Source organism: Salvia hispanica, chromosome 2 (genome assembly GCF_029641045.1).
Source record: "Salvia hispanica isolate PSC_SH4W2 chromosome 2, Shi_PSC_v1, whole genome shotgun sequence".
In the NCBI taxonomy this organism is placed as follows: Eukaryota; Viridiplantae; Streptophyta; class Magnoliopsida; order Lamiales; family Lamiaceae; genus Salvia; species Salvia hispanica.
This window is the reverse complement of record NC_142693.1, coordinates 2,309,455-2,333,775: the sequence shown is the minus strand read 5'-3', so window position 1 is coordinate 2,333,775 and position 24,321 is coordinate 2,309,455. Positions and strand designations below refer to the sequence as shown.

Genomic DNA, 24,321 nt, shown 5'->3' with positions numbered 1-24,321 from the left:
ATTCAACTATCGATGTGCATTGAAGAAAATTAAAAGAAACCACTAAATCCAGGTTGAAAATTTTGGGAAGAGAAATTCTCTGAGGTCGATTTCACCCATCACCTCAAGTTCATATAAGGTCATAATATTTACTATATTATAAAAATAAAGAATTTGAAAATAACACGAGTTTTAATGCAAAATTGATAAATTATAAAAATACACAAAAAGTTTAGATTATTAATAATAGAGAATGAAGCATTACATAAAATGAAATACTTACAAAATATAAAAATGGGCTAATTTAAAAAAAAAATCAGAAAAATAAAAGTGGACTGCATTTAAAAAAATATATCAGAATAATAAAAGTGGACTGCATTATTTTTTCAAGAGGCTGAGGTGGTACTATGTTAGTCCTTTAGCATATCATATATGTAGAATTGATAACTACTCTTCTCAACATCTTACTCTCATTTGACCATGTGTACCTATATGCATTAGGATCTCAATTCATGAATTTCTCATCGGTTCGAGAAATCAAGACAAGTGTATCGAACTATTTTCTCAACAAAATGAGACTATAAATGACGGACGGTAGAGTTTGTCATAAACCCTCTCAACAACAGAAAAAGAAACTAAAATGCATCCATCTCTACTCCTACTCTCAGTCCTCCTCCTCATTCTCCCCCGCTCCGACGCCTCCCGGGCGCCGTTCCAGCGCTACCGCATCCCCACAACCCGCCTCTCCGCCTCCACGTCACTCGAGAGACAAATCGAAGTCACCCGCCCCCTCCCCTTCGACTCCCTAACCCCGGCATGCACTCTCCCCCTCATCAACCTCACCTTCGGCAACACCTACAACCTCCCCCCCTCGGCCGCCAACTACTCCGCCCCCCTCAACTGCACCTGGTCCAACGCGGTCCTCCAATTCTCCGGCGCCGCCAACGGCACCCAATCCGACCGAATCGCCGCCGTCTGGCTTGCCGGCGCCGAGCTCCTCCGCACCAGCACCCCCCAATCCACCCCCGACGGCGTCTCCTGGTCATTTTCCAAGGACGTCACCCGCTTCTCCGCCCTCCTCCGCCGGAAAAGCCTCTCCCTCTCCGTCATGTTAGAGAACACCGTCGATGAATTCCACACCTGCGCATTCAACGTCAACATCACTTTCCTCTTCTACAACGTCCGAAATTCCCCAATCCACAGCCGCCGCTCGCTCAATTCGAGCCCTAGAAAAATCATAAAACGCAGCCGCCGCCGGCAGTCAGCCGCGCTCAATGCTTCACTCGAGCTAGACAAAATCCCTGCCGATTCGATCATTCCGGTCTCCGCTGCCGGAGAGGAAGGGTACTGGTTTAAAATCCAGAACGGAAACGACGCCGTTTACCAAGGGATTCAAATCCCTAACAACACCTACAGAGCGGTAATCGAGGTCTTCGTCTCCGCTCACGGCGACGACGAATTGTGGTACACGAATCCACCGGATTTCTACATCGAGAGCAACGGACTGAACATCACGCGCGGCCACGGCGTCTACCGCGAGGTCCTCGTGACGCTCGACGGAAACGTCGTCGGATCGGTGCTCCCCTTCCCCGTGATCTACGCCGGCGGCATAAACCCCTTTTTTTGGAGTCCAATCGTCGCAATCGGCGCCTTCAACCTACCTTCCTACGAAATCGAGCTCACTCCGTTTCTCGGCATTCTACTCGACGACAAAAAGCACTACTTCGGATTCGGCGTCGCCGACGCCATCTCCTTCTGGCTCGTCGACGCGAATCTACACCTCTGGCTCGACGACGGTCCAGTGAAAGTCCAAGCCGGTCCGATCAAGTACAAAAACCCTAACAATTGCGTCAAGCGCGAATCGAGCTTCGCAGAGCTCAACGGCAAATTCGAAACCGAAGGAGAGAGAAAAACAGAATTCTCCGGCTGGGTGTACTCCAGCGCCGGAAACCTAACCACAAGCGTCACAACGAAGCTCGAATTCGACAACGAGATCAACTACAAGAGCAACGGCTCGATCGTGAAGGTCGAGCACGATGTGACGGTGGAGAAGCAGATCGAGATCTCGATCCCGTCCTCCGGCACGATTGCGAGCTACAGCGTGGAGTCGGAATACGAGCTGGAGCTGAAAACGACGTCGATCGCCGGAGCTGGACCGGAGAACTACCTGGTGTCGACGGATCTGGAGATTTCGTACGAGGAGGAGAAGGAGATCGGCGATTTCGAGAGCGAATTGGAGATCAAGCAGGAGTGCAGCGGGTGGATGTTCGTGCACGGCGACGACGTGCTCTCAGGCGCCGGAGCCACGTCGCAGAGTTACGAGGAGGAGGATAGTCACGGCTGCTATACGCGGAAGATATCGGCCGATCAAGGCGCCGTCGTCGCCGATTCACAGAATTTCCTCTGCGCCCTAGGCCGTGTTTCTGGTTCATCTGCTTAGAATTCGGATTTCTTGTGCAAATGCTTTTTCGCGTAGTGTATGATATAATTAAATAAAATTTAATTTAGGAGATCTGTGTGATTATGATTTCGAGCAAGAGTTAATGCTATGAGTTTTCGTTTAATCCCTCTTTTTTTGGGCAATTTTCTTAGCTTGTTTTTCCAAAAGAGGGTTACCAAATATTGTACTCCGCAGTCAAAGAAACGGTGCAGGAGGCACTAAGAGCATCCGTAGCACGGCTCGCCATCGGCTCGGTCTCGTCCCGGCGAGACCGTGTTGCAAAGAGCATCTCGTCCAGACGAGACGGGACGTCCCGTCGCGCGCGGAAGGAGCCGGCCTCGAGTTGTCTCGCCATGCGCGCGCTGGCGCTAGGCGTGACGCCCACTTGCCGGCCCGCGAGTGGACGTCGTAATTATGACGTCATAACTTTTTTTTTAAAATTCGAAATTTCAAAAATATAAAATAAAATTTTCAAACGGTCGAATTTTTAAAAAAAAATTTAATTTTTCTTTTAATATTCTATAAATACTCCATTTCTCTTCCATTCTCCATTCTACACACAAACACTACACTCATCTATTCTTCTCTCAAATATCTTATCTCTTTTCTCTCCAATTTTTGGAAAAATGTCCGGCGATGGAAACTCCGGCCACGGCTCCGGGTTCGACTTGAACTCGTTTGGTGATTGGGCGAACATGTACAACGTTTTGGGTACTCCCGGTTCATCGTCGGGCACCCAAGGCTCGACGACTCCGTCGGCGTACCAAACACCACATTTTGATGTGGATGCATACTATCGTCCCTCCCCACAGAGGTACAGGAAATCGCCGGGCCCATGAATAGTTAAGGGATGAGATGGTTAGAGATGAATAAGAGATATGGATGCGGATGGTCTAAGATAATTAAATTATCACGAGCTTTAATGGGCTTCTTAGTATGATGGAGTGAAATGAGGAAGAAATGGAATGAAGATGAGAAAGTAAAGAATACAAATAGAATGAAATTGCTATTCCTTATTGATTATATTCCTATACATGGTAACACATACTTGGTAACACAAATAATTAAGAGTATAAATTTTAATAAGGATCAAGATGATGATTTAATTGGTGTTATTATATGAATTTATATAATATCATGTTTTAATGTTTTTTAATTAATTACTATGTTAGCTTTAAAATGGCCATTTTACAGTCGGTTGTATTAGCATGAATTTATGCATAAATTATGTTTTTAATTAACTATTTCTAAGGTGCTTGATAGCCTAAATTAATTACGGATAAAATATAAAATGGCATTTTTGTTTTTGTGCAATATAAGAATGTTTTTTTAATCTTATTTTGATTATGATTAAATGATCAAATTAATTAATTAAGCAGAGTTGAGGGATGATGCAATCCAAATAGGGTCGCACTTCACTATGGAATGCTTTTTCACATGGGCAAAGCGGGCCGAGTTTATTTAAACTGGGTATCACTTTTTGATAACTTAGTTATCCACTTCTTCACCTACTTTTGTTATCAATTTCTTTAAAAGAGTATTCGGTTTACAAGATTGTATCCCGAGATTGAATTAGTAGTGTGTTTTTAGTCCCCCAACTTAATCCTAGATGGATAATCATGAGACTATTAGTCATAGCTAACCCCCTATGACTAAAATAATCTCACAACTCAATCATAGATTATATCTTGGTATTATTTTATCGAGAAAACCGAACACCACCTAAAAAAAGTAAGAGCAAGGAACTACTTAAAAGAGCGTTGGATTTATTTAGCATTTAACCAACAATACCCATGTAAACAAAGCACCACACGCAAAGCAACGAAGTATATTGGGATTCAGAATTGTGGACAAAATTTAAATTCAGGTATAGATGTGCATTGAAGAGAATTAAAAAGAAACCATTGAATCAAGGTTGGAAAATTGGGGAAGAGAGAAACTAACAAAAATGTAGACAAATTCCAAGATTTGAAAGGGCAAAAGAGGGGGGAGGGTAGGGTAAAGTTACTCTGTAATAGCCATTCCTGAATTCTCGAGGTCTATTTCACCCATCCCAGTATCTTCTTCTTCTTCACTGTCTTCATCACCACTGACATCCTCATTTTGCTGTCCTAGCTTAGCCATATGTTCTGCGAGTAGCTTATCCTCCCGTTCGCTCACCTGAACACAAAATCATACTCGTTAATTACATATATGTATGTTGATAGGTGTGTTGAAATTAAGCGTAAAGTTGCTTACCGCTCTTGGTGGTTCCTTAACAGTAAGTTTTCCTTTTTGGCGTTCAATCTCTTCAGTGCACGCTTGAATTGCCTTGGTAAGCACTGTGATTCCTTGCTCCTAACATTATACAATAAAAACGAGCATTTAGAACCGTACAAAATCCATTTTTAGTTCACAACACTCTTAGATATATACATAAGTGATTACCTTGTCAAGAGTCTGGGTGGTAAGGACATAAGCTGGAGCAGCAACAAGTTTCATTTTAACCGGACAATCGTCATTGCCAACAGCTTCAGCTTTACGCATTGCTTCCTGTGAACATCACCAATAAATCAGTACTTGCTAAAGAAGTTTTGCTTTGAGTAAGATGCATAATAATGAAGAAAAAAGATCAAATGAATAAGTGAAGGATGAAGACCTTTATGTGCAGAACACCGTCAAATTGAAAACATTTCATTTCAATATCTGCGCGAATCTTCAAAGGTTGAGGCGTCATTCTTCTCCTAATATTTTTCACTAAAGCATCTTTGACTTCCTCTGATATTGCAGGAACAACTTTCTTCACCTAAAAGAATAACCGCGTGTAAACAGCATGTAAAACTGATGGAAGACTGAAGATAAATGCTAGTCTTAACGTGAATGAACACTACCTCTTGTCCATCAGGACCAACTTCTGTGATTTCGCGAGTGAGGGTATCAAGAACTGAGTTGGGATCGTTAACCATCACTTTAAATGCCTGTATTTTAAAAAATATATATGACTAGAAGGATAGTAATAATTCTACTTGAGGCAGGAATTCTAAACAATTTTTCTTTATATATAGTATACTAAGTCTCACCTCAAATGCATGCCCATATTTCTTGTACAACGGCCAGCCAACATGAATATACAGATCCTACCACAATATACATGCCATTAGTGAAAAATGCATGTTAAGATATATCACGGAATGGGATGGATATATCTTTGCGTCACTGAGTGTCGACAAAACATAGAAAGTAGCAAAAGAAACTTAAATAACCATAGGTACTCTTTCCAGCTATTTGGAGATGAAACTAATTCAAGATTTACCAAACCATACAGTTCATCTAACAGAGAACACACTACATATCTTACAAGCAAATGAAGTTAATAGCACCAATATACAGCCAAATATGCTGACAATCATACCATGAGTTAAATAGGCACGAACCAACTAAATAATACACCTGAAAAATATCATTCTACAGATAATAATACATCCTACTTTCACAAATACACCATCATTCCAACACACTCCGAATTAACATGTGAAACTAATGAGCTCTGTTAATTGTAATACTATCATGACCATGAGGTGAGGCTGGTAAAGAGTTTATGAGTGTACACTATCAATTCAAACATTATAAAATACTGGAATTATAAATAGATACAAACACTACTAAGCTTGAAGACTGGTTAAGTTTCAATTAATATAAACAAAATCAGACAAAGAAATGGGGCAGGGGACTGATGCATGCTCTACTGAGAGGGGACGTGTGTGCATGCATCCTAGAGTAATTGAGCACGTGAAGAATAAGCAAGAAATAAAGGCACATGTGATATCCGAGTCAGCATGAAGGGTGACGGAGGAAAGTGACGGTGTGATCTGTTATTGACGTCGTGCATATGAGGTTAACGGCATATGCGATTATATAAGGAGGAAGGGGGGGACCGCTAGAATCATGTTGATTGTGTGATGATCTGTGGCCTATGGATCAGTGATGCATGCTCTACTGAGAGGGGACGTGTGTGCATGCATCCTAGAGTAATTGAGCACGTGAAGAATAAGCAAGAAATAAAGGCACATGTGATATCCGAGTCAGCATGAAGGGTGACGGAGGAAAGTGACGGTGTGATCTGTTATTGACGTCGTGCATATGAGGTTAACGGCATATGCGATTATATAAGGAGGAAGGGGGGGACCGCTAGAATCATGTTGATTGTGTGATGATCTGTGGCCTATGGATCAGTGATCCTTAGGAGTTGTTATTCACTTTATCGTTCTGTAATTCCTGCAATTCTCTCATTGTAGTTCCAGTTCTTATTATCAATATATCAACGATTCCCCTGTTTCATTCTCGAGTGATATCTTTTCCTTGCGAGTGTGTGGCTGCGTGGTGTTTTGCTGCTCAGTTTCAGGTCAATATTGGTGCGAACGTATCAAGTGGTATCTAGAGCTGTCGATTTCCGGACATGTCGACGCCGGCGCCGAATACGAGGTTGTCGGAGGCGGAGAGGAAGATTTTGGAGGCGGTGGACAAGCGGGTGAACGATGCGATGGAGAAACTGGCGGATAGGCAGGGAGCATTGGAGAATCAAATCGCAGAGATGATGCAAGCGATCAAGGCGATCAAACCGTCTGGGGAGAAAACACTGATTAAAGGGGAGGAGGAGGATTCCACGGAGACGACGGTCAAAATCCAAGGCGATCAATCGGAGGATTGGAGTAGACCGACTCGCTATGAGTTTCCGAAGTTCGACGGCGACGGATTTGAGGGATGGATGATGCGATCCGAATTCTTCTTTGAACTTGCTAAGGTACCACCGCGAAATCGAGTTAAGGTGGCGGCAATTCACTTGGAGGGCAAGGCCCTGCAGTGGCACCGTGGCTTTATCAGTTTGCAAGGAGAGGTGGCGCTCGATGACTGGGACGGCTATGTCATAGCTATGGGAGCTAGATTTGGCACGCAAGCATATTCTGATCCACTTGCAGAGCTGAGAAATCTCCGGCAAACCGGATCACTTCAGGATTACATGGATACTTTTGATGAGATTTATCCACGCACCGGAATCCGTGAAGACCAGGCACTCAGCATGTTTTTATCAGGGCTAATCGATGAGTTGCAGATGCCCGTTCGTATGTTCAAACCCAAAGGGCTAGCGGAGGCAGTAGCCTTAGCGAAGTTGCAGGAGATAACGCTGCGAGCTCTGGGGGGTAAGGCGAAAGGAAGTTCTGGGGGGGGGAGTTCTGGAAGTGCAGGGTACTCGTACTCCAAATCCCTGACGGTGACAACGGCACCTCCAAAACCCACTGGATTTTCGGGTAATACTGCTGCAAAGGAGACAAAGCCAGCGGGGGGAAGGCCGCGATTAACTCCAGGGGAGATGGATGGAAGGAGGAAAAAGGGGCTGTGCTATTGGTGTCCGGAGAAATTTACACCGGCTCATGTGTGCTCAAGACATAAGGCTTTTGTGATGAAATTGGTGGGAGAGGAGGAGATGAACGAAGGGCCAGAAATTGAGGAGGAACAGGTCTTCGAGGAGGAAGGAGGGGTGGAGACCAACGAACTGCAGTTATCACTTCACGCGATGTGGGGAATGCGTGGGCCTCAGATTATGCGTATCAAGGGGAAGAGTCAGGGTAAGTCACTGCGTGTATTGGTAGACACCGGGAGCACTCATAACTTCCTCAGCCTGCGGATGATCAAATACCTTCAGTGTGAATTGACAGAGGTGCCATTTAAGGCGGTAGAGGTAGCCAATGGCCAGATGCTTCAATGTACTAAGAAGTGTGCGAATTTCGCGTGGTCAATGCAGGGGACGACTTTCTCTACCGAGGTCTTCTTGATTGGTCTGGAAACATATGATTTAATTCTGGGGGTTCAATGGCTGTCAACATTAGGCCGAATTGCATGGGACTTTGGGGAGATGAGTATGGAGTTTGTACTAGAAGGGCATAGGGTTCGTTTAGTCGGAGATAAAGGGGAATCAGCGAAGGGCCAACTACACTGTCTATATGCGTGGGATGAACCTTTTGTAGGGGATGAAGAGGTTAAGCTTAGTGAGGCAATGGCTATAGGGAACACTGAACCCCTGCTCTGTTGGGGAATGAGCCAAGAATCTGTGTGGCCGGAGTTGGAGGCGGTTCTGCATGAGTTTAAGGACGTTTTTGAAGAGCCTCGTGGGCTACCCCCACAACGTGATCATGATCACCGCATCAATCTTAAACCAGGGGCAGAGGCTGTGAATGTTAGACCTTATCGATACGCTCACCACCAAAAAGATGCAATCGAAGCTATGATAACAGAAATGTTGGAGTCAGGAGTTATTCGCCCAAGCCAGAGCCCCTTTGCGAGCCCAATAGTCTTGGTGAAGAAGAAGGACGCAACATGGCGGATGTGTATTGATTATAGGGCCCTCAATGCGATCACTATTAAGGATAAATATCCTATTCCTATAATTGAGGAGCTTTTAGATGAGCTTGGGGGTGCGGCATGGTTCTCAAAAATAGACTTGCGCTCGGGCTATTGGCAAGTAAGGATGGCGCCTGAGGATGTGTTCAAAACCGCGTTTAAATCACACGCCGGTCACTATGAGTTTATGGTTATGCCATTTGGATTGACCAATGCGCCGGCAACGTTTCAAAATTTAATGAACACTGTCTTTCGTCAATTCTTAAGGAGGTTCGTCTTGGTCTTCTTTGATGATATACTCATTTATAGCGCCAGCAAGGAGGACCATGTGGAACATATGCAGCAGGTTCTAGACATTATGAAGCGCCATAAACTATTGGCAAAGAGGTCAAAGTGTGCTTTTGGGTGTGAGGAGGTGGAATATTTAGGCCATGTGATTTCTAAAGAAGGAGTGGCTACTGACAAGGGAAAAATTGAAGCCATTTTAACTTGGCCTCAACCGAGAACTGTGAAGCACGTCCGAAGTTTCATCGGGCTGACTGGGTACTACCGACGCTTTGTAAAAGATTATGGTATTACAGTTCGGCCTCTGATAGATGTTATTAAAGGAGCAGCGTTTCAGTGGACTCCAACTGCCCAAGCAGCCTTCGAGCAGCTCAAATTGGCCATGACCTCTGCCCCGGTCTTAGCATTGCCGGATTTCTCACGCGATTTTGTGGTGGAGACCGATGCCTCTGGAGTAGGAATTGGGGCAGTGTTGATGCAAGATAGGCACCCAATCGCCTACATTAGTAAGATCTTGTCTCCAAAGTATCAGGCGCTTTCGGTGTACGAGAAGGAACTTCTTGCCATATTGTTGGCTGTTAAAAAGTGGTGTCACTACTTACAATGCCGGAAGTTTGTGATTTTGACGGATCATCAGAGCTTAAAATACCTACTGGAGCAGCGTCTCACGACTCCTACGCAGCAGGCCTGGATGACAAAATTAATGCAATTTGATTATGAGATCCGTTACAAGAAGGGAGTGGAGAATTCGGTAGCGGATGCCTTGTCACGAGTTCCTGAAGTGATGGTGTATGCACTCACCTCTTATGTAATTCCTTTGGAGCTGATCGCAAAAATCAAATCTTCTTGGGCGAAGGATACTCATATTCAACAGATTATTAAGGCTAAAGATAGTAGTTCTGAGGTTCATCCTAAATTCAGTTGGAGGAAGGGGGAGCTGCGGCGTAATGGGCGTTTAGTAGTGGGGAATGATCTGGCCTTGCGAGCCCAAATCTTGGCTTTATTTCATGAGTCTGCCATTGGGGGACATTCAGGTGCATTAGCGACTTATAAAAGGCTTGCGGCTCTGTTTTTCTGGCCTAAAATGCTCAAGGAAGTGAGGGAGTTTGTGCGGGTGTGTGTGGTGTGTCAGCAGTTTAAGGCCGATCACTCGCCCCCTGCTGGGTTACTTCAACCCCTGCCGGTACCCACGGCTATATTCACTGATCTTACTATGGATTTCATCGAAGCGTTACCCACTTCGCGAGGAAAGAATGCTATCTTAGTAGTTGTTGACCGTATGAGCAAATTTGCTCACTTCATGGCAATGGCTCATCCTTTTACTGCCAAGGATGTGGCTATGGTCTTCTTGGACTCTGTTTTTAAGCTCCATGGGATGCCGGTCCGCATTGTTAGTGATCGGGGGGCTGTATTCGTGGGTGCCTTCTGGAGAGACTTCTTTGGTTTGTTGGGAATTGAGTTACTTTACTCCACAGCCTACCATCCGGAAACTGATGGACAATCTGAGGTCGTGAATCGGTGTTTGCAATGTTATCTTCGCTGCATGGTTGGGGAGAAGCCGAACTCGTGGTTACAATGGTTGAGTCTGGCAGAATATTGGTACAACACTTCATATCATTCATCTATTAGGACAACACCTTTTGAGGCACTCTATGGGTTCGCACCTCCTATGCACGTTCCCTATTTGCCAGGAGATTCTCGTGTTGAAGCAGTGGATGTGGTTATGAGAGATAGAGAGGAGGTGATAGAGTCACTCAAAAGAAATTTACAGAGGGCCGCCGATCGTATGAAGAAGCATGCTGACAAGCATAGACTTGACAAAAATTATGAGGTGGGGGAGTGGGTTTGGCTTAAGCTACGCACGTACCGGCAGAAGTCGATCAAGGGTAACCATCAGAAGTTCGAACCAAAGTACTATGGGCCGTATCAAATTCTGGACAAGATAGGGAAAGTGGCCTATAAACTACAGTTGCCAGCCACGGCTACTATACATAATGTCTTCCATGTTTCCCTCTTGAGGCCAGCCGCACCGCCCGTGGTTCCGAGTACGGATTTACCCCCAGTGTCCCATATACAAGACGCGATTCCACAAGCAATACTGGATCGGAAGATGGTGAAGCGGCGTAACCAAGCTGCCACGCAGTGGTTGATTCACTGGGCCGGTCGTTCTCCAGCGGATGCGTCATGGGAATTTGCGGAGGAGATTAAGGCTCGTTTTCCTTGGTTCCTTGAGGACAAGGAACCTTGAGAGGGAGGTATTGATGCATGCTCTACTGAGAGGGGACGTGTGTGCATGCATCCTAGAGTAATTGAGCACGTGAAGAATAAGCAAGAAATAAAGGCACATGTGATATCCGAGTCAGCATGAAGGGTGACGGAGGAAAGTGACGGTGTGATCTGTTATTGACGTCGTGCATATGAGGTTAACGGCATATGCGATTATATAAGGAGGAAGGGGGGGACCGCTAGAATCATGTTGATTGTGTGATGATCTGTGGCCTATGGATCAGTGATCCTTAGGAGTTGTTATTCACTTTATCGTTCTGTAATTCCTGCAATTCTCTCATTGTAGTTCCAGTTCTTATTATCAATATATCAACGATTCCCCTGTTTCATTCTCGAGTGATATCTTTTCCTTGCGAGTGTGTGGCTGCGTGGTGTTTTGCTGCTCAGTTTCAGGTCAATATTGGTGCGAACGTATCAGGGACACTACGTGACGCAGCAAACTAAACAGTTCTACAGCTTCATCCACTTTTTCCATCATAAACTTCCAACAATTTCTGTTTATCCAATTCTCTACCTACTTTGTTATCAACTTCTTTAAAAACAATATGAAAGATCACAGAACTACTTCAGTTACTGTACGATCAGCAATCTTGTTTTCACTCAAGCAACAAGCCATAATATCTTGAGATATTCAATTCTAATCAAACCATCAAAACAGCATATTAGTATCAGCAGATAATTTACTGAACAATGAGCCAGAGATCTAGCTACCTAAGTCAGTATATAAAACCTTGAGTTATTTCATTAAATACTAATCAAACATTAAATCATTATGATCAAATATGGAATATTGAATTTGTCTTGTACCATAAATAATTCCTTTTGATGAGTCATCAAAACAAACTAAAGCTCAATTTGAATGCTAAACTAGAATACAACATGGTTAATTCAATAACACAATTTCTTTAACTAAACCTACCAAATAATTATACATTCAAAGCTACTATTCTACAGAAAATTTGAAAGCACCAGTTTACTAACCTCTTCGTAATCACTTAATTCACTCAATTTCACAATAGCAACGCAATCAATTAGGTTTTCCAATCCAAACACACAAATTTTCAACTAAACCTACCAAATAATTACACATTCAAAGCTACAATTCTACAGAACATTTGCAAGCCTCTTCGAATTCCACACAAATTCAACAGAAGACAAAGGAGAACCACGCGAAATCACTTAATTCACTCAATTTCACAACAGCAACGCAAGCAATTAGGTTTTTCCAATCCAAACACACAATTTTTCAACACAAATCAATCCAAAACAAAAAACAAACCTCAAGATCAACGCTCATGGTCTCAGCAACATGCCTCATGATCGAATGCACAAGCTTGCTCTTATTGAACCTCTCCTCGCAGCCCTGGATGTCCTCCTCGGAGACGCGGCGCTTGCTGAGATCGATATAGCCCTTCTCCTTGTCGACGCGGAGCACCATGACGGGCTCGATGCGGCCGACCTTGATGAGGCTGCTGATGCTCCGAATGCGGCGGCGGGAGAGCTCGGAGAAGAGAATCATGCCCTCGATGTTGTTGTACTCGAGGAGCGAGACGTAGGCGCCGCTGTCGGCCATGCTCTTGACCTGGATCATCACCGCCTGGTCGACCTCCGGGTACCGCGCCTCGTACATCCGGCACTCCAGATTCGGCCCGTTCGTCGCCATTGAAACGGGTCGGATCCTGCCTGCGGAATTAGGGTTTTGGAGAGAAAGCAGCAAGAGGAAATGTTTGTAGTGAGAGAAAATGGGGATTTTAGCGGAGAGAGAAATCAATTAATAACAAAAAAAAAGTTAAATTATTGTGATGAAATTTAGAAAAAGATCTTTTAGTATATTTTGCTTTTTCTCTAAATAAACATAATGTTACTATTATCTTAAGAAAATATTGATATAAGTGCTAAAAATTGGAAAGTCACACTTGACGATTATTTGATTTTAATTTTTTTTTATTGAAATAGGTCAATAGATTATTTTAGTGTGGTTCAAATTATATCAATATAGTAGTAATACGCTATTTGCGTAATTAGGGAAAAAGATTTTTGTTGTGACATTTATTTGAAAAAATCACATGCTATCTAATAAATAAATATAAATTGTTTTGGTTGAGCTTTATTGGTCTAACAATTTCATTTACGGTTCAGTGAAACGTGAGATCAATATTTACTCTCTTTTTAACATACATCATTTTCTGTGAAATTTGGTCTAAAAAAGTTGAGGGGTAGAGTATTTTAAATTGTGCTTCATGTTATATCAATATAATACACTATTTACATGAAAATTGAAGAATTATAAGGCTTTTGATGTAGTAATATATTGCTCAAAATAAATACTTCCCCCGTCCAAAAAAAAAAAATACTATTATTACGTGGGTAGATTCAATTTTCCATATGTTTTAAGATAATTATATATTTTTTTTGTAAGGGCATCCTTAACCCCATCCCGGATTTGGGTGCAACCTCCACGTCATCATTCCCCCCAAATTAGGGGTTCCAGGCCACAACTCCATTAACTTCGCAGGCCACAACTATTAATTTGCACTATTCACAACTACAACCTATCTTACTTGTAAAATAGACTAGGTTGAACAATTAAAACCGGAAAAAATTTATTGTTCAGTCGAAAAATAAAAAATTACAAATCCTAGAAAAAAATTTACAAATCCTAAAAAAAAATTATTAAGACCTAGAAAAGAAAAATTTCAATTCCTAGAAAAATTATTGAAATAATTTAGAGGATAGAAATGGAGAAATTAGTGGAAGAATATTGAAGAAATGGGTATAAATATATAAAAAAAAAACAAAATAAAATTTGGGGGTTTGCGGCCCGTCAGGTAGCAAATAACCCTAGGCTAGGCTGGACCCCGGGAGCGGTCCAGGGACGCAACTGTGGCCCCGGGACCGGCCCAGGCCGTGACTCACCATGCTCCAACGCTGAAATCGGGCCGAGACTCGCGAGTTGCGGCCCTGCCCAGTAGCATTAAGGATGCTCTAATAGTCCCTGCATAATACCCCGAAATTGATAATTTTCTAATTCATGAATTTAATAAAATAACTGTCAAATGATTATTTTCTGCTCAATTATAATTTATACTATTTCTTTCTTTTGGGTTGAATCTGTTCAAGTAAATTACTCCCTTAATAACTGTCTAATTCACGATTACCAATATAATAAATTTTGCTTAAGAAGTGATTAAATGTGAACAAAAAAATAACTTAAAAAACAAAGTAGTTTATTCTAGCTTTATTCTTCTAGTTCTTTATTTATTATATTTATTTTATTGAATCATAATTATATATACTGTAGAAGAAAATAATTGTTGAGAAATTAGAAAATTCGAGGAATATAACTCGCACCTTCATTTTTAGTTACAGTATTTATTTAATTTTCTGTTAATTAAAAAGTTCGAGAGAGAGATAGTGAGAGTCCATCACTCACAAGCTGTTGCCTCTTTTGTTTGTTTCTCTGATTCGTTGGAAAACGAGAATTCCATTCCCGAATTCGGATCTTACTTTGCGGAGCCACAGGATGGGCAATCAATTCCAACTTTCCAGTGATCTGATGGTAATGGAAGAATCTCCTTTCGCGCGATTATTTTTGTGCTTTTTTTTTTGTCGAATCTCTCTGCATCCGTGCGTTTCTTATTTATGGTTGTGAGATTTGTGATTTTGAGTTTCAGTTTTTGCTGTCGCATTTGGCTGGTTCAGTGATCTCTGATGTGAAAGTGTTTGGGTGTAATTGATGATTGTTGTTGCTGGTGTTGGGATCTAGAGGGTTGGATTAGCTAGTGTGGGAGCTTATAGTGAATTAGGATTGGCTTGAATCTTAGACTGTGAGTGATTTGATGGGGAATTTTAGTTCGGGTTTAGGATATGCTGATCTAGTTCTGGGTGAATGAGTTGTGAAAGGGCTCAGCATTGTGGATTTACCAATGATCTAACAGTTTATTAGACATAGTATTTGACGAGCTGCTGTTGATTGATGTCAAGATTCCATCTTTTATTTCTGTAGGACTGATTTATTGAAATCATTGCATTGTATAGCGTGTTGCAACCAGGATGGATTGGGGTCGATGATGAGCTTTATTGAAACTTTTCTTGTATCAATTTCTTGTAGTGAACAGAAACGTGTTTGTTGAGTTGTGTTGCGCTAAGTTGAAGCTCTAGGGGTTGGTTATTACGAACTGACTTTCAATTTCAAGTTTTGGAATTCGGAATGATTTGGAGTCTAAAACAAGGTTGACTTACTGACGATCTAGACTTGCTAGGGCTGCATTAGATCCTCAGGTTCACTGAGGAGAGGCGAGCTGTGTTTATTATTCAAGGTATTTGGTTAGGTTCTTGGATTTGGTTGGAGATATAACTAGATTAATTGTGGAGACATGGTTTTCATTGGAATTTAATAGATCACTCGAAGAAGATTTAGGATTTATTTCTAGGAACATGATATAATTTGATATCCAGATTAGATTCTAAGATTCTTTTATAAGTCATGGAAAAACTGGTATATATGTTCTGTAGTTTTGTCATAATATCATTCACCTTCATCGATTGACATGACAAATTTTACCATGTTGATTTTGCAGGACTTCTTTTATCATTTTGCATTAGTTCCTAGCATTTAATGTGCAGATCTTACATGTGGTCTGCTTACTTCTCGTAACTTTTTCTAGAGGGGGTAGCAGCTGCCTGCATTGCTACTTTTGCTCCTGCAAAGATGGTCTTCAGCAAAATTTCAGAATTATTTTCTCCCGGACTGATTCGTTTATCGGCATCTAACAAACCACCTGGGTCGCCTATACCTGCTTCACCTAGTGGTCTCCCCAAACCTGAGAAAAGGAGTAATCTAAGACTCTCCTATTCCCTTCAGGATTTGTCTACTTATCGCCGGCTTGATATAGAAGAAGGAAATAAAAATGCTGGAGTAGAAAGAAGTTCAGGTCATGCATTGCCACCATATATCTTTGAGAAGGAAAAAGGAGCAGCAAGTTTTTCGAAGGAGAAGTTATCACCAGGAACTTCATCCAGAAAGAAGAGGTGGATTACAGTAGTCTGTATTCTCATTGGCTTATTTCTTGTTTCATGTCTGTCATTTGGTCTCCAAAATCTTTACACAAACTGGTCTAGAGGAACTAACAGATTCTATGTTGTCGTAGACTGTGGTAGCACTGGAACACGTGTCTTTGTATATCAGGCTTCTATTAGTCACGAAAAGGACAACAATCTTCCTATATCATTAAAGTCTCTGCCTGAAGATTCCTCTGCGAACTCTGTTGCCCGAAGTGGGAGGGCTTACAACAGAATGGAGACTGAGCCCGGGTTTGACAAATTGGTGCATAACATTTCTGGGTTGCAGAAGGCAATTAAACCTCTGATTGAATGGGCTGAGAACCAAATTCCAAAAAACTCACATAGAAGTACCTCTCTTTTTCTTCATGCTACAGCTGGGGTTCGTAGGCTACCGAGTTCAGATTCTGAATGGCTGCTTGAGAATGCTTGGCTGATCCTGAAGAGGTCGCCTTTCTTGTGCAAAAAGGAATGGGTTAAGACTATCACAGGTGTGGAGGAAGCCTATTATGGATGGATAGCATTAAATTATCACACTAAGGTGTTGGGGTCCGTTCCCAAAAAAGAAACATATGGTGCACTTGATTTGGGTGGCTCATCACTTCAGGTTACTTTTGAAGGTAAACAAGGTGACCTTGATGAAACGAGCTTAAAATTAGGGATTGGCCCTGTTAACCATCATCTGAGCGCCTATTCTTTGGCCGGGTATGGTCTCAATGACGCATTTGATAAATCTGTTGGCCATCTTCTCAAAGGGCTTCCTCATATTAGTAATGCCAATCTGACAAGTGGAAAAGTTGAAATTAATCATCCCTGTTTGCAATATGGTTACAAAGAACAGTATATGTGTAGACACTGTTCACTCTTAGAAGGTGGGAATTCTGGAGTTCCAGTTCAGCTTGTGGGAGTTCCTAATTGGGCCAAATGTAGCTTGCTCGCCAAAGCTGCTGTCAATAGATCTGAATGGTCAAACAGTAGCATAGGAATCGACTGTGGGCTTCATCCATGTGCTCTTGCAGAAAATATACCCCGTCCTCGTGGCCAGTTTTATGCTATGTCAGGTTTCTACGTCGTGTACCGGTTCTTCAACCTGACTCCTGAAGCTACCCTTGATGACGTTCTGGAGAAAGGCCGCAGATATTGTGACAAATCTTGGCTTGATGCTAAGAAGAGCGTCGTTCCTCAGCCTTTCATTGAACAATACTGCTTCCGAGCTCCATATGTGGTGCTCCTCTTGAGAGAAGGACTGCACATTCCTGATAGCCACGTGACAGTTGGTTCGGGAAGCATCACTTGGACCCTTGGGGTTGCTCTGTTTGAAGCTGGAAAGGCATTTCCGTTTTCTGGTAAATCCCGTGGCTATGATATATTTCAAGTGAGGATAAACCCACTGTTTGTTTTAGCTTTCTCTTTAGCTGTGCTGTTTTTCTTGGTCTGTTTCTCGTCATGTGTTGGCAAATCATCGATATATCTGCGGAGGCGATATCTCCCTCTTTTCAACCACACAAATATGTCATCGGCATCCGTTCTCAATATCCCTTCTCCTTTCCAATTCAAACACTGGAGCCGTCCGGTCCACATAGGTAAACATCCTCTTACTTTCACAACCTAAATGCGATTGATTCACATATGCACGCATGTTTATACGTAATCTCTCCACTTTGTTGTTGTTTTACAGTAGATGGAAGGGCTAAGGATCCGATGAGTCCAGTTCCAGGTACTCAGCTTCGTGGCCACGATGATGGTGGCGACAAGTTCACCAGATCACACGTAGCGCACAGCTACTCATCAGGCAGCTTGGGGGAGCTCCAGTTCGGAAACACTAATGTTGGCCCCGCCTGGACCCCTCCGAACAGAAGCCAAACGCGTCTCCAGAGTAGGAGATCCCAATCGCGGGAGGATCTCATTTCTTCCATGGCAGAGGGAAACGCGATGAAGCCCTGAGACCAAAGAAAGTGAACAAACAACTGCAGGTCTCTTGAGCGGAGTGGTTGCTGCTGCATGGTGTTTTCCCACAGAAACGAGACATGGAAAGACGAAGCGGAGGGATGGAGTTTGGAGATACATAAAAGGTAAATATGAATGTTGTTAGGTAATGCCAATAACATGATGTTAGTCTCTAGCTAAGTTTATATATTCATTCATTGAGGTTATTATACTCATAGATTTATAGGGTTGGTCACCTCTATTTGAACTAAGACATTTACTTTAGTATTCTTTGAAATCATACAAAAATATATACTTCCTCCATTCGTTGTTCCTTGTTAAGTAATTCATACTTAAACAATCCAAGGTAAGTGAGGCATTTTATTTTTTTGGCAAAATCAAACACTTTATTTGTCTCATACTATTATCTCTCCATTTAAGTAATACTACCACTTTCTTAAATCTCACTTTCTTAAATCTCATGTTGAATTACCACTTAGGCTGTAGCAAAGTGCTTATAAGTTAGTATGATATTGTCCGCTTTGTTAAATCTCATGTTGAATTACCACTTAGGCTGTAGCAAAGTGCTTATAAGTTAGTATGATATTGTCCGCTTTGGGCCCTCACGGTTCTATTCTTGGGGTACTCCCCAAAAGGCCTCATACTAATGGAATTGGGGTAGCCCTTATATATGCTTGCAAATTTTGATCATTCTCCGATGTGGGATATGGTTTGCTCCCTTTCATTAAGATGCTGATGAGATAAAGTTTGTTCTCATCAAAAGAGTATGGTTTTTTAGATAAGTTTGTAATTACATAAATAAAGTATAGTCGAACACAAAAAATTTATGAAAATTTTCGAATGGGCCTCGATCAAACTTAGCCCACACTTAAATGTGGGCGAAAGGTGGGCTGCCACTGCACTAGCTAGGATGTAAATTTTATTGTGTTTTTTTTTTCATTAATCTTTAATTAAATTTTATTGATCCCATTTAGATTTGTAATCATCGAATTGCATTAAGTAGGATTACCATAGTTTGTTATTTAAAATTAATTAATTTTCAAATTTTCATAAATTTGTTTTTTATTTTACAAATATCATAATTTAAATAAACATATAATAGTATAATAAAAAATTATGAAATTAAATAATATGGTTGTGGCTCAATAACAAGTACTCCCTCTATGTCCATTAAACATGAAATATTTTCCTTTTGGCCTGTAAATGGAACATTCCCTAAAATGAAAATAACATTATCTCAACCCTTTCTTCTCTCTTACTTTACTATCTTTTCATTAACACACAAAATAATACTCTACATAAAATTATGTGCCGAAAAACAAACGTTTCATGCTTAGGAACATGAATTATTAAAAATAACTTGACGTTATTAAAAAACATGGCTCCAAGCTAAAGAATTATTACTTCTACCAGACTTAGGAACTAGATCACCATACATTGATTTATTCCATTATATCTAAACTTTAGCAAAAGTTTTACCATAAGAATTTGAGATTAAAATTAATATTGGTAAAGACATGGAGTGTGCCATGATATGGACATCCACACTATTGAGGACTAAGAAGTTGAGTGTTTATGACTTTATGTGTTAATATCACACATTTTTGAACATTCCCATAATTTCTTATACAATTATACATAATACACTTTGTAAATCTCACCTAATTTTCTCATTTTTTTTATTTCTTTTCTTAGTTATACTATACTCTTCATGTCCACAAAAATATGCACCTTTGTTTTTTTTAGTCTGTTCAATCAGAATATACACTTTCTAATTTTAAAATTCTTTTCTTTCTAATAAAGTTAGACTCATTCTTCACTGACGATATTGTATTTATTTTTTCTTTCTACTTCTCTTACTTTACCAATATTGTATCATACCCGTGCCGAACTCAAAGTATTCTTTAGGGACGGAGTGCGTATATCATAATTAATTATAGTAAAATACAAATAAATGAAAAATTGATAATTTTATTAAAATATTGGAAATTATTTAGTTGACATAAAAAAGCAAGATTTTAATGAACCGCACATTTCATTTTCCTGTTTTCTTCTAATGAACCTAAGATTTTAATTCTACCATATAAACTCTCCCAAGATTTCAATAAACATCCCAAATCAACTCAAGAATTCCAGATCGGCAATCAAAATCATGTCTTTGAAGTCAGCCCTCATCTTCCCAAGATTTCTGTCAAATTGTTGCTTGCATTATCACCAAATTCGATGCTTTTCGGCTTATCCTAGATTTGATTTTGGCCGTATTGTTGAGCCTGATGATGCCATTGATGAGTTCCGAAATATGTTGAGAATGCATCCGCTCCCTTCTGTTATTGATTTCACCAAGTTGTTGAGTGTTGTGGTTAAGATGCAACAGTACACACTTGCCCTTCACATGTTCGACAAAATGCTTCAAAGGAATGCTCCTGTAAATCACTACACCCTGAGTATTGCGATCGATTGCTTCTGCCGACTGGAAAGACCTGATTTTGGGTTTGCGATTTTAGGCAGTTTCTTCAAGCGTGGCTTCAAGCCTAATGTGGTCACTTTTACCACTCTCATCAAAGGGCTTTTATTGGTCAGAAGGATCCCAGAGGCAGCAAAACTGTGTTGGAGGTTGTCTGCGGAGCAACTGTGCAATCCCAATGAACGTACGTATAGTGTTATGCTTAATGGGTTATGCAAAGCCGGAGGTAGAGGTACCCTTGAGGCGCTTGAATTGCTTAGTCAATTGGAAAAAGGAAACTACAAACTTGATGTTTATGCTTACAACATAGTTATTGATGGCTTGTGCAAAGATAGAAAGGTCGACGATGCTCTCCAACTCTTCTCTAGCTTGGGTGAGAAGGGGATTTCACCCAATGTTGTGACATATAATTCAATAATTGAGGGGTTATGCAATCATAGTAGAGGAAAAGAGGCTGAAGACATGTTAAGGAAGATGATATCGGATGAAGTCTTCCCAAATGTGGTTACTTGTAATATTTTTGAAGATGCTCTTTGCCGAGAGGGAAGGATGGAAGAGGCCGAGCATATGCTGGTCAAGATGAGGCAAATTGATGTTCAACCCACCATTGTTACATACACTGCGTTGATGAATGGATATTGTTTACAGGGAGAAATGGATAAGGCTAGAAACATCTTCCAACTAGCGGTGAAATCAGGCATCAAGCCCGATGTTACAATCTACAATAGTTTAATGAACGGGTACTGTAAAATGGGACGAATTGATGAAGTTTGTCATCTTTTTACCATGATTCGGGCCAAAGGGTTGAAGCGCAATGTGGTTTCTTATAGCATAATGCTGGAGACTTTATTTCATATTGGTCGATGTGAAGAGGGCTTGAAGCTGTTCAAAGAGATGGAAGCTCTACAAGTTTATCCTACTACAACAACTTATGGAATCTTGTTACATGGTTTGTGCAATGCTCATCGTATTGATGAAGCATTATCCATGTTGCATACCATGGAAAACAAAGGTTGCTTGCCTGATGTTGTGATATATACAATTCTTATTTCTGCCCTTTGCGAAGAAGCGCGGATAGGAGAGGCTAAGGATTTGATGGTGCAAATGGTGAACAAGGGGTGCTTGCCAGATAGTGTGACTTACAATATTTATGTTCAAGCTCTTCTCAAAAGGAACAAGATGGACGATGTGATTCTTGTCTTGAAAGAGATGACTGCAAGAGGGGGATGCACACTTGGCGCTACCACTTTTGAGATGCTGATTGAACCTCTACGAAGGGAAGGCAAAGATAGTGTTTTATTTGATTTGGTTAAGAAACTATTACCAAAGAAGTTATAGGCTAATTTAGTTGACGATGTGTTGTGATAAATGAGTTTAGGTAATGAGTTTAAATGCTTCAATTGTATTTTGATGGTTGGATTGTGGATATGGATCAAGACTCATTACTTTGATATTTGAAGAAATAATTACTTTGATATAAGGGTGTTAGTTATAGTTAACTGTAAGACTCACGTTATATTGAGCTAGCCTCACAAAAGCATGCCATAAAACAGAATATTAGTATGTGAACACCTTCAAATGCAGAGGCTGCCAAAAATAAACATTTGGATTAGTGCTTAAATTAGGGCAATGCTCATCTACAGCACAAGTCATTTTACCACTCCACAAATTATATCTTTGCATTAGACTCAAAATATCGCATCACAATCAGGAAAAAAGCTACAAGTCATTTACACCCAAATTTTACTCCAATCAGAAATTAACTACAGCATGATATAGTTCTCAAAACCAAAATTTAGACAAAAGATAAGCTAAACATATAATCTAAGTCCATATCAATTATCCTAACATCTAGTGAGAAAAAAAAGTCGATGATCAAATATTACTAATACTAGATGAATCCCTTATACTATTTGTTATCAACCGTTCTCTAAGTTAAAATACATTAAGGAAGGGGCAAAGTATTCACTATAGATGCATCAATGCATAACAATTCAACAGGAGAACTTATAGACAAGAACTAGAGTCATGTGGGATCGGAACAAAAGTATAATATAACTCTACGTTGGAAGGGAGTTTAAACAAATTAATATCTCATGCCATTTCCCATAGTGGAAGTAACTCCAGACAATGGATTTATGAAGTCTTCCCATTTCGAAATATCTTCATTCCATACATCATCTAGAACAAGAAGATAAGTTCTAGACTTAAGAACTTCATTAAGCCTTTTCAAGATAACTTCCTTGATCTCAACTCTATCACCAGTATTTGAAGTCAACGTTGAATAGATTTTGTTGAAAAGACTAACTAGATCAATATTTTGAGAAACATGAACCCATATAAGTGATCCAAATTGAGCCTTAACCCTTTCATGATTAAACAATTTTCTAGTCAACGTAGTCTTCCCCATACCCCCCATTCCCAAAAGAGCAATGATGGAGAACATCCGTTTCTCTTCCTCTAGGCAGGTGTGGATGAGCACGTGAACCAGTTTAGGCAGATCATCATCTCTTCCAATAAAGATTGGATCAAAACTGAACGAATCCGTCTCAACGGAAGTATGAGCAACAACAGCAACAACAGGTGCATTCACAACCATGCTTTGAATGCCAAGTTCTGTTGCCCTTTTGTTCACACACTCAAAAGTAGTATTGATGTGTTTGATTGTAAGAGCCATATTACGCTGACGTGAAATGCCATTTGTTGAATATCTGTGGTCTACTTTAATTGGACCTTGAGTATTTAATTAAGTTTTGGGTCTGCCCCAAGTTGATTAAATGCTGTGGCCCAATGTTTGTGTGATGGTGGCCCAACTTGGCTTGATCCATTACTTACCCAGGCTGCACCGATGCTTGCCACGTGGGACTCTCACCCGGATCCTGCTTTGTGGCCGTTGATCCTGTGTTGTGTTTGTTAAGTGAGAGGCCGACCTCTCACTTACCCTAATCAACCACTCACCTCTCTCTTTGTTTCCAGAATTCTCTCTGCCTTCTCTCTTCTTTCTCTCTCTTGTTTTCAGGCGACTTCACCGATGAACTCCTCAGATCTTTGGGTTACACCGATTGATCCTTGTTTTAGTGGGTCCTATCCTTTTAGATCGTGAGTTTGGAGACTTTCTCGGTTTCCAACAGAGTACTTGAAGGATTCTTACTTAGGGTTTGAATCTGGTGAAGTTTGGCGTTCAAGAAGTGAGAACTTGTGAGGATCTTGTGAGTTTCTGGTGACTGTGAGGTGTTCTGATAGTCTGAGTGGCATTCGGTGTGGCTAGGGTTTCCTGACCTAGCATTCAAAGGTTTCTCATCGTGTGACTTGTGGTCGAAGCGTGTGGGGAGGTCCTTGGCCTAGTATAGTCACTGTTGTGACCTGAGCCATATCCTTACTATTCTGTCTTAGTTGCATTTACTTGTTGTTACTTAGATCCGAAAGGATCTTGTGTTGGTTCACTGATCTATCTACTTGAGTGTGCAGGTACTAATTGGACAAG

The 24,321-nt window shown here is 41.1% G+C and overlaps 4 protein-coding genes across 7 annotated transcripts; 3 read left to right on the top strand and 1 right to left on the bottom strand.

The window, feature by feature from the left end:
* The first annotated feature begins 419 nt into the window (after positions 1-419).
* Positions 420-2,543, top strand: LOC125211807 (peptide-N4-(N-acetyl-beta-glucosaminyl)asparagine amidase A-like). Its single transcript, XM_048111746.2, has one exon. It carries the CDS (start codon positions 620-622, stop codon positions 2,417-2,419), a length of 1,800 nt encoding a protein of 599 aa, XP_047967703.1. The 5' UTR covers positions 420-619; the 3' UTR covers positions 2,420-2,543.
* A 1,672-nt stretch (positions 2,544-4,215) lies between these two features.
* LOC125220482 (eukaryotic translation initiation factor 2 subunit alpha homolog) lies at positions 4,216-13,124 on the bottom strand. Its single transcript, XM_048122654.2, has 7 exons — positions 12,645-13,124; positions 5,479-5,535; positions 5,290-5,376; positions 5,058-5,204; positions 4,847-4,951; positions 4,658-4,756; positions 4,216-4,579 (listed from the first exon to the last, which is right to left on the bottom strand). Exons 1-7 carry the CDS (start codon positions 13,026-13,028, stop codon positions 4,424-4,426), a joined length of 1,035 nt encoding a protein of 344 aa, XP_047978611.1. The 5' UTR covers positions 13,029-13,124; the 3' UTR covers positions 4,216-4,423.
* Positions 13,125-14,746: 1,622 nt separating this feature from the next.
* Positions 14,747-18,678, top strand: LOC125220389 (putative apyrase 7). Of its 4 annotated transcripts, none has more exons than XM_048122568.2 (3): positions 14,747-14,924; positions 15,946-18,009; positions 18,108-18,678. In XM_048122568.2, exons 2-3 carry the CDS (start codon positions 16,077-16,079, stop codon positions 18,368-18,370), a joined length of 2,196 nt encoding a protein of 731 aa, XP_047978525.1. In that variant the 5' UTR covers positions 14,747-14,924; positions 15,946-16,076; the 3' UTR covers positions 18,371-18,678. The 4 variants fall into 4 exon arrangements, with proteins under 4 accessions (XP_047978525.1, XP_088922124.1, XP_047978523.1 ...); XM_089065998.1 differs by having other exon boundaries at positions 14,748-14,924; positions 16,033-18,009; positions 18,105-18,678; XM_048122566.2 differs by having other exon boundaries at positions 14,748-14,924; positions 18,105-18,678.
* A 1,581-nt stretch (positions 18,679-20,259) lies between these two features.
* LOC125220418 (uncharacterized) lies at positions 20,260-22,307 on the top strand. The gene has a single exon (XM_048122592.2). It carries the CDS (start codon positions 20,526-20,528, stop codon positions 22,173-22,175), a length of 1,650 nt encoding a protein of 549 aa, XP_047978549.2. The 5' UTR covers positions 20,260-20,525; the 3' UTR covers positions 22,176-22,307.
* The last annotated feature ends 2,014 nt before the right edge of the window (positions 22,308-24,321 follow it).

Excerpts from the sequence above, each read along its gene's own strand:
- LOC125211807 (XM_048111746.2), top strand. The coding sequence starts at position 620 with ATGCATCCATCTCTACTCCTACTCTCAGTCCTCCTCCTCATTCTCCCC.
- LOC125220482 (XM_048122654.2), bottom strand. The coding sequence starts at position 13,028 with ATGGCGACGAACGGGCCGAATCTGGAGTGCCGGATGTACGAGGCGCGG. Across the intron at positions 5,205-5,289 it reads TTGGTCCTGATGGACAAGAG|GTGAAGAAAGTTGTTCCTGC; the intron begins GTAGTGTTCATT and ends TTATTCTTTTAG. Across the intron at positions 4,952-5,057 it reads ACGGTGTTCTGCACATAAAG|GAAGCAATGCGTAAAGCTGA; the intron begins GTCTTCATCCTT and ends TGATGTTCACAG.
- LOC125220389 (XM_089065998.1), top strand. The coding sequence starts at position 16,077 with ATGGTCTTCAGCAAAATTTCAGAATTATTTTCTCCCGGACTGATTCGT. Across the intron at positions 18,010-18,104 it reads GAGCCGTCCGGTCCACATAG|TAGATGGAAGGGCTAAGGAT; the intron begins GTAAACATCCTC and ends GTTGTTTTACAG.
- LOC125220418 (XM_048122592.2), top strand. The coding sequence starts at position 20,526 with ATGTCTTTGAAGTCAGCCCTCATCTTCCCAAGATTTCTGTCAAATTGT.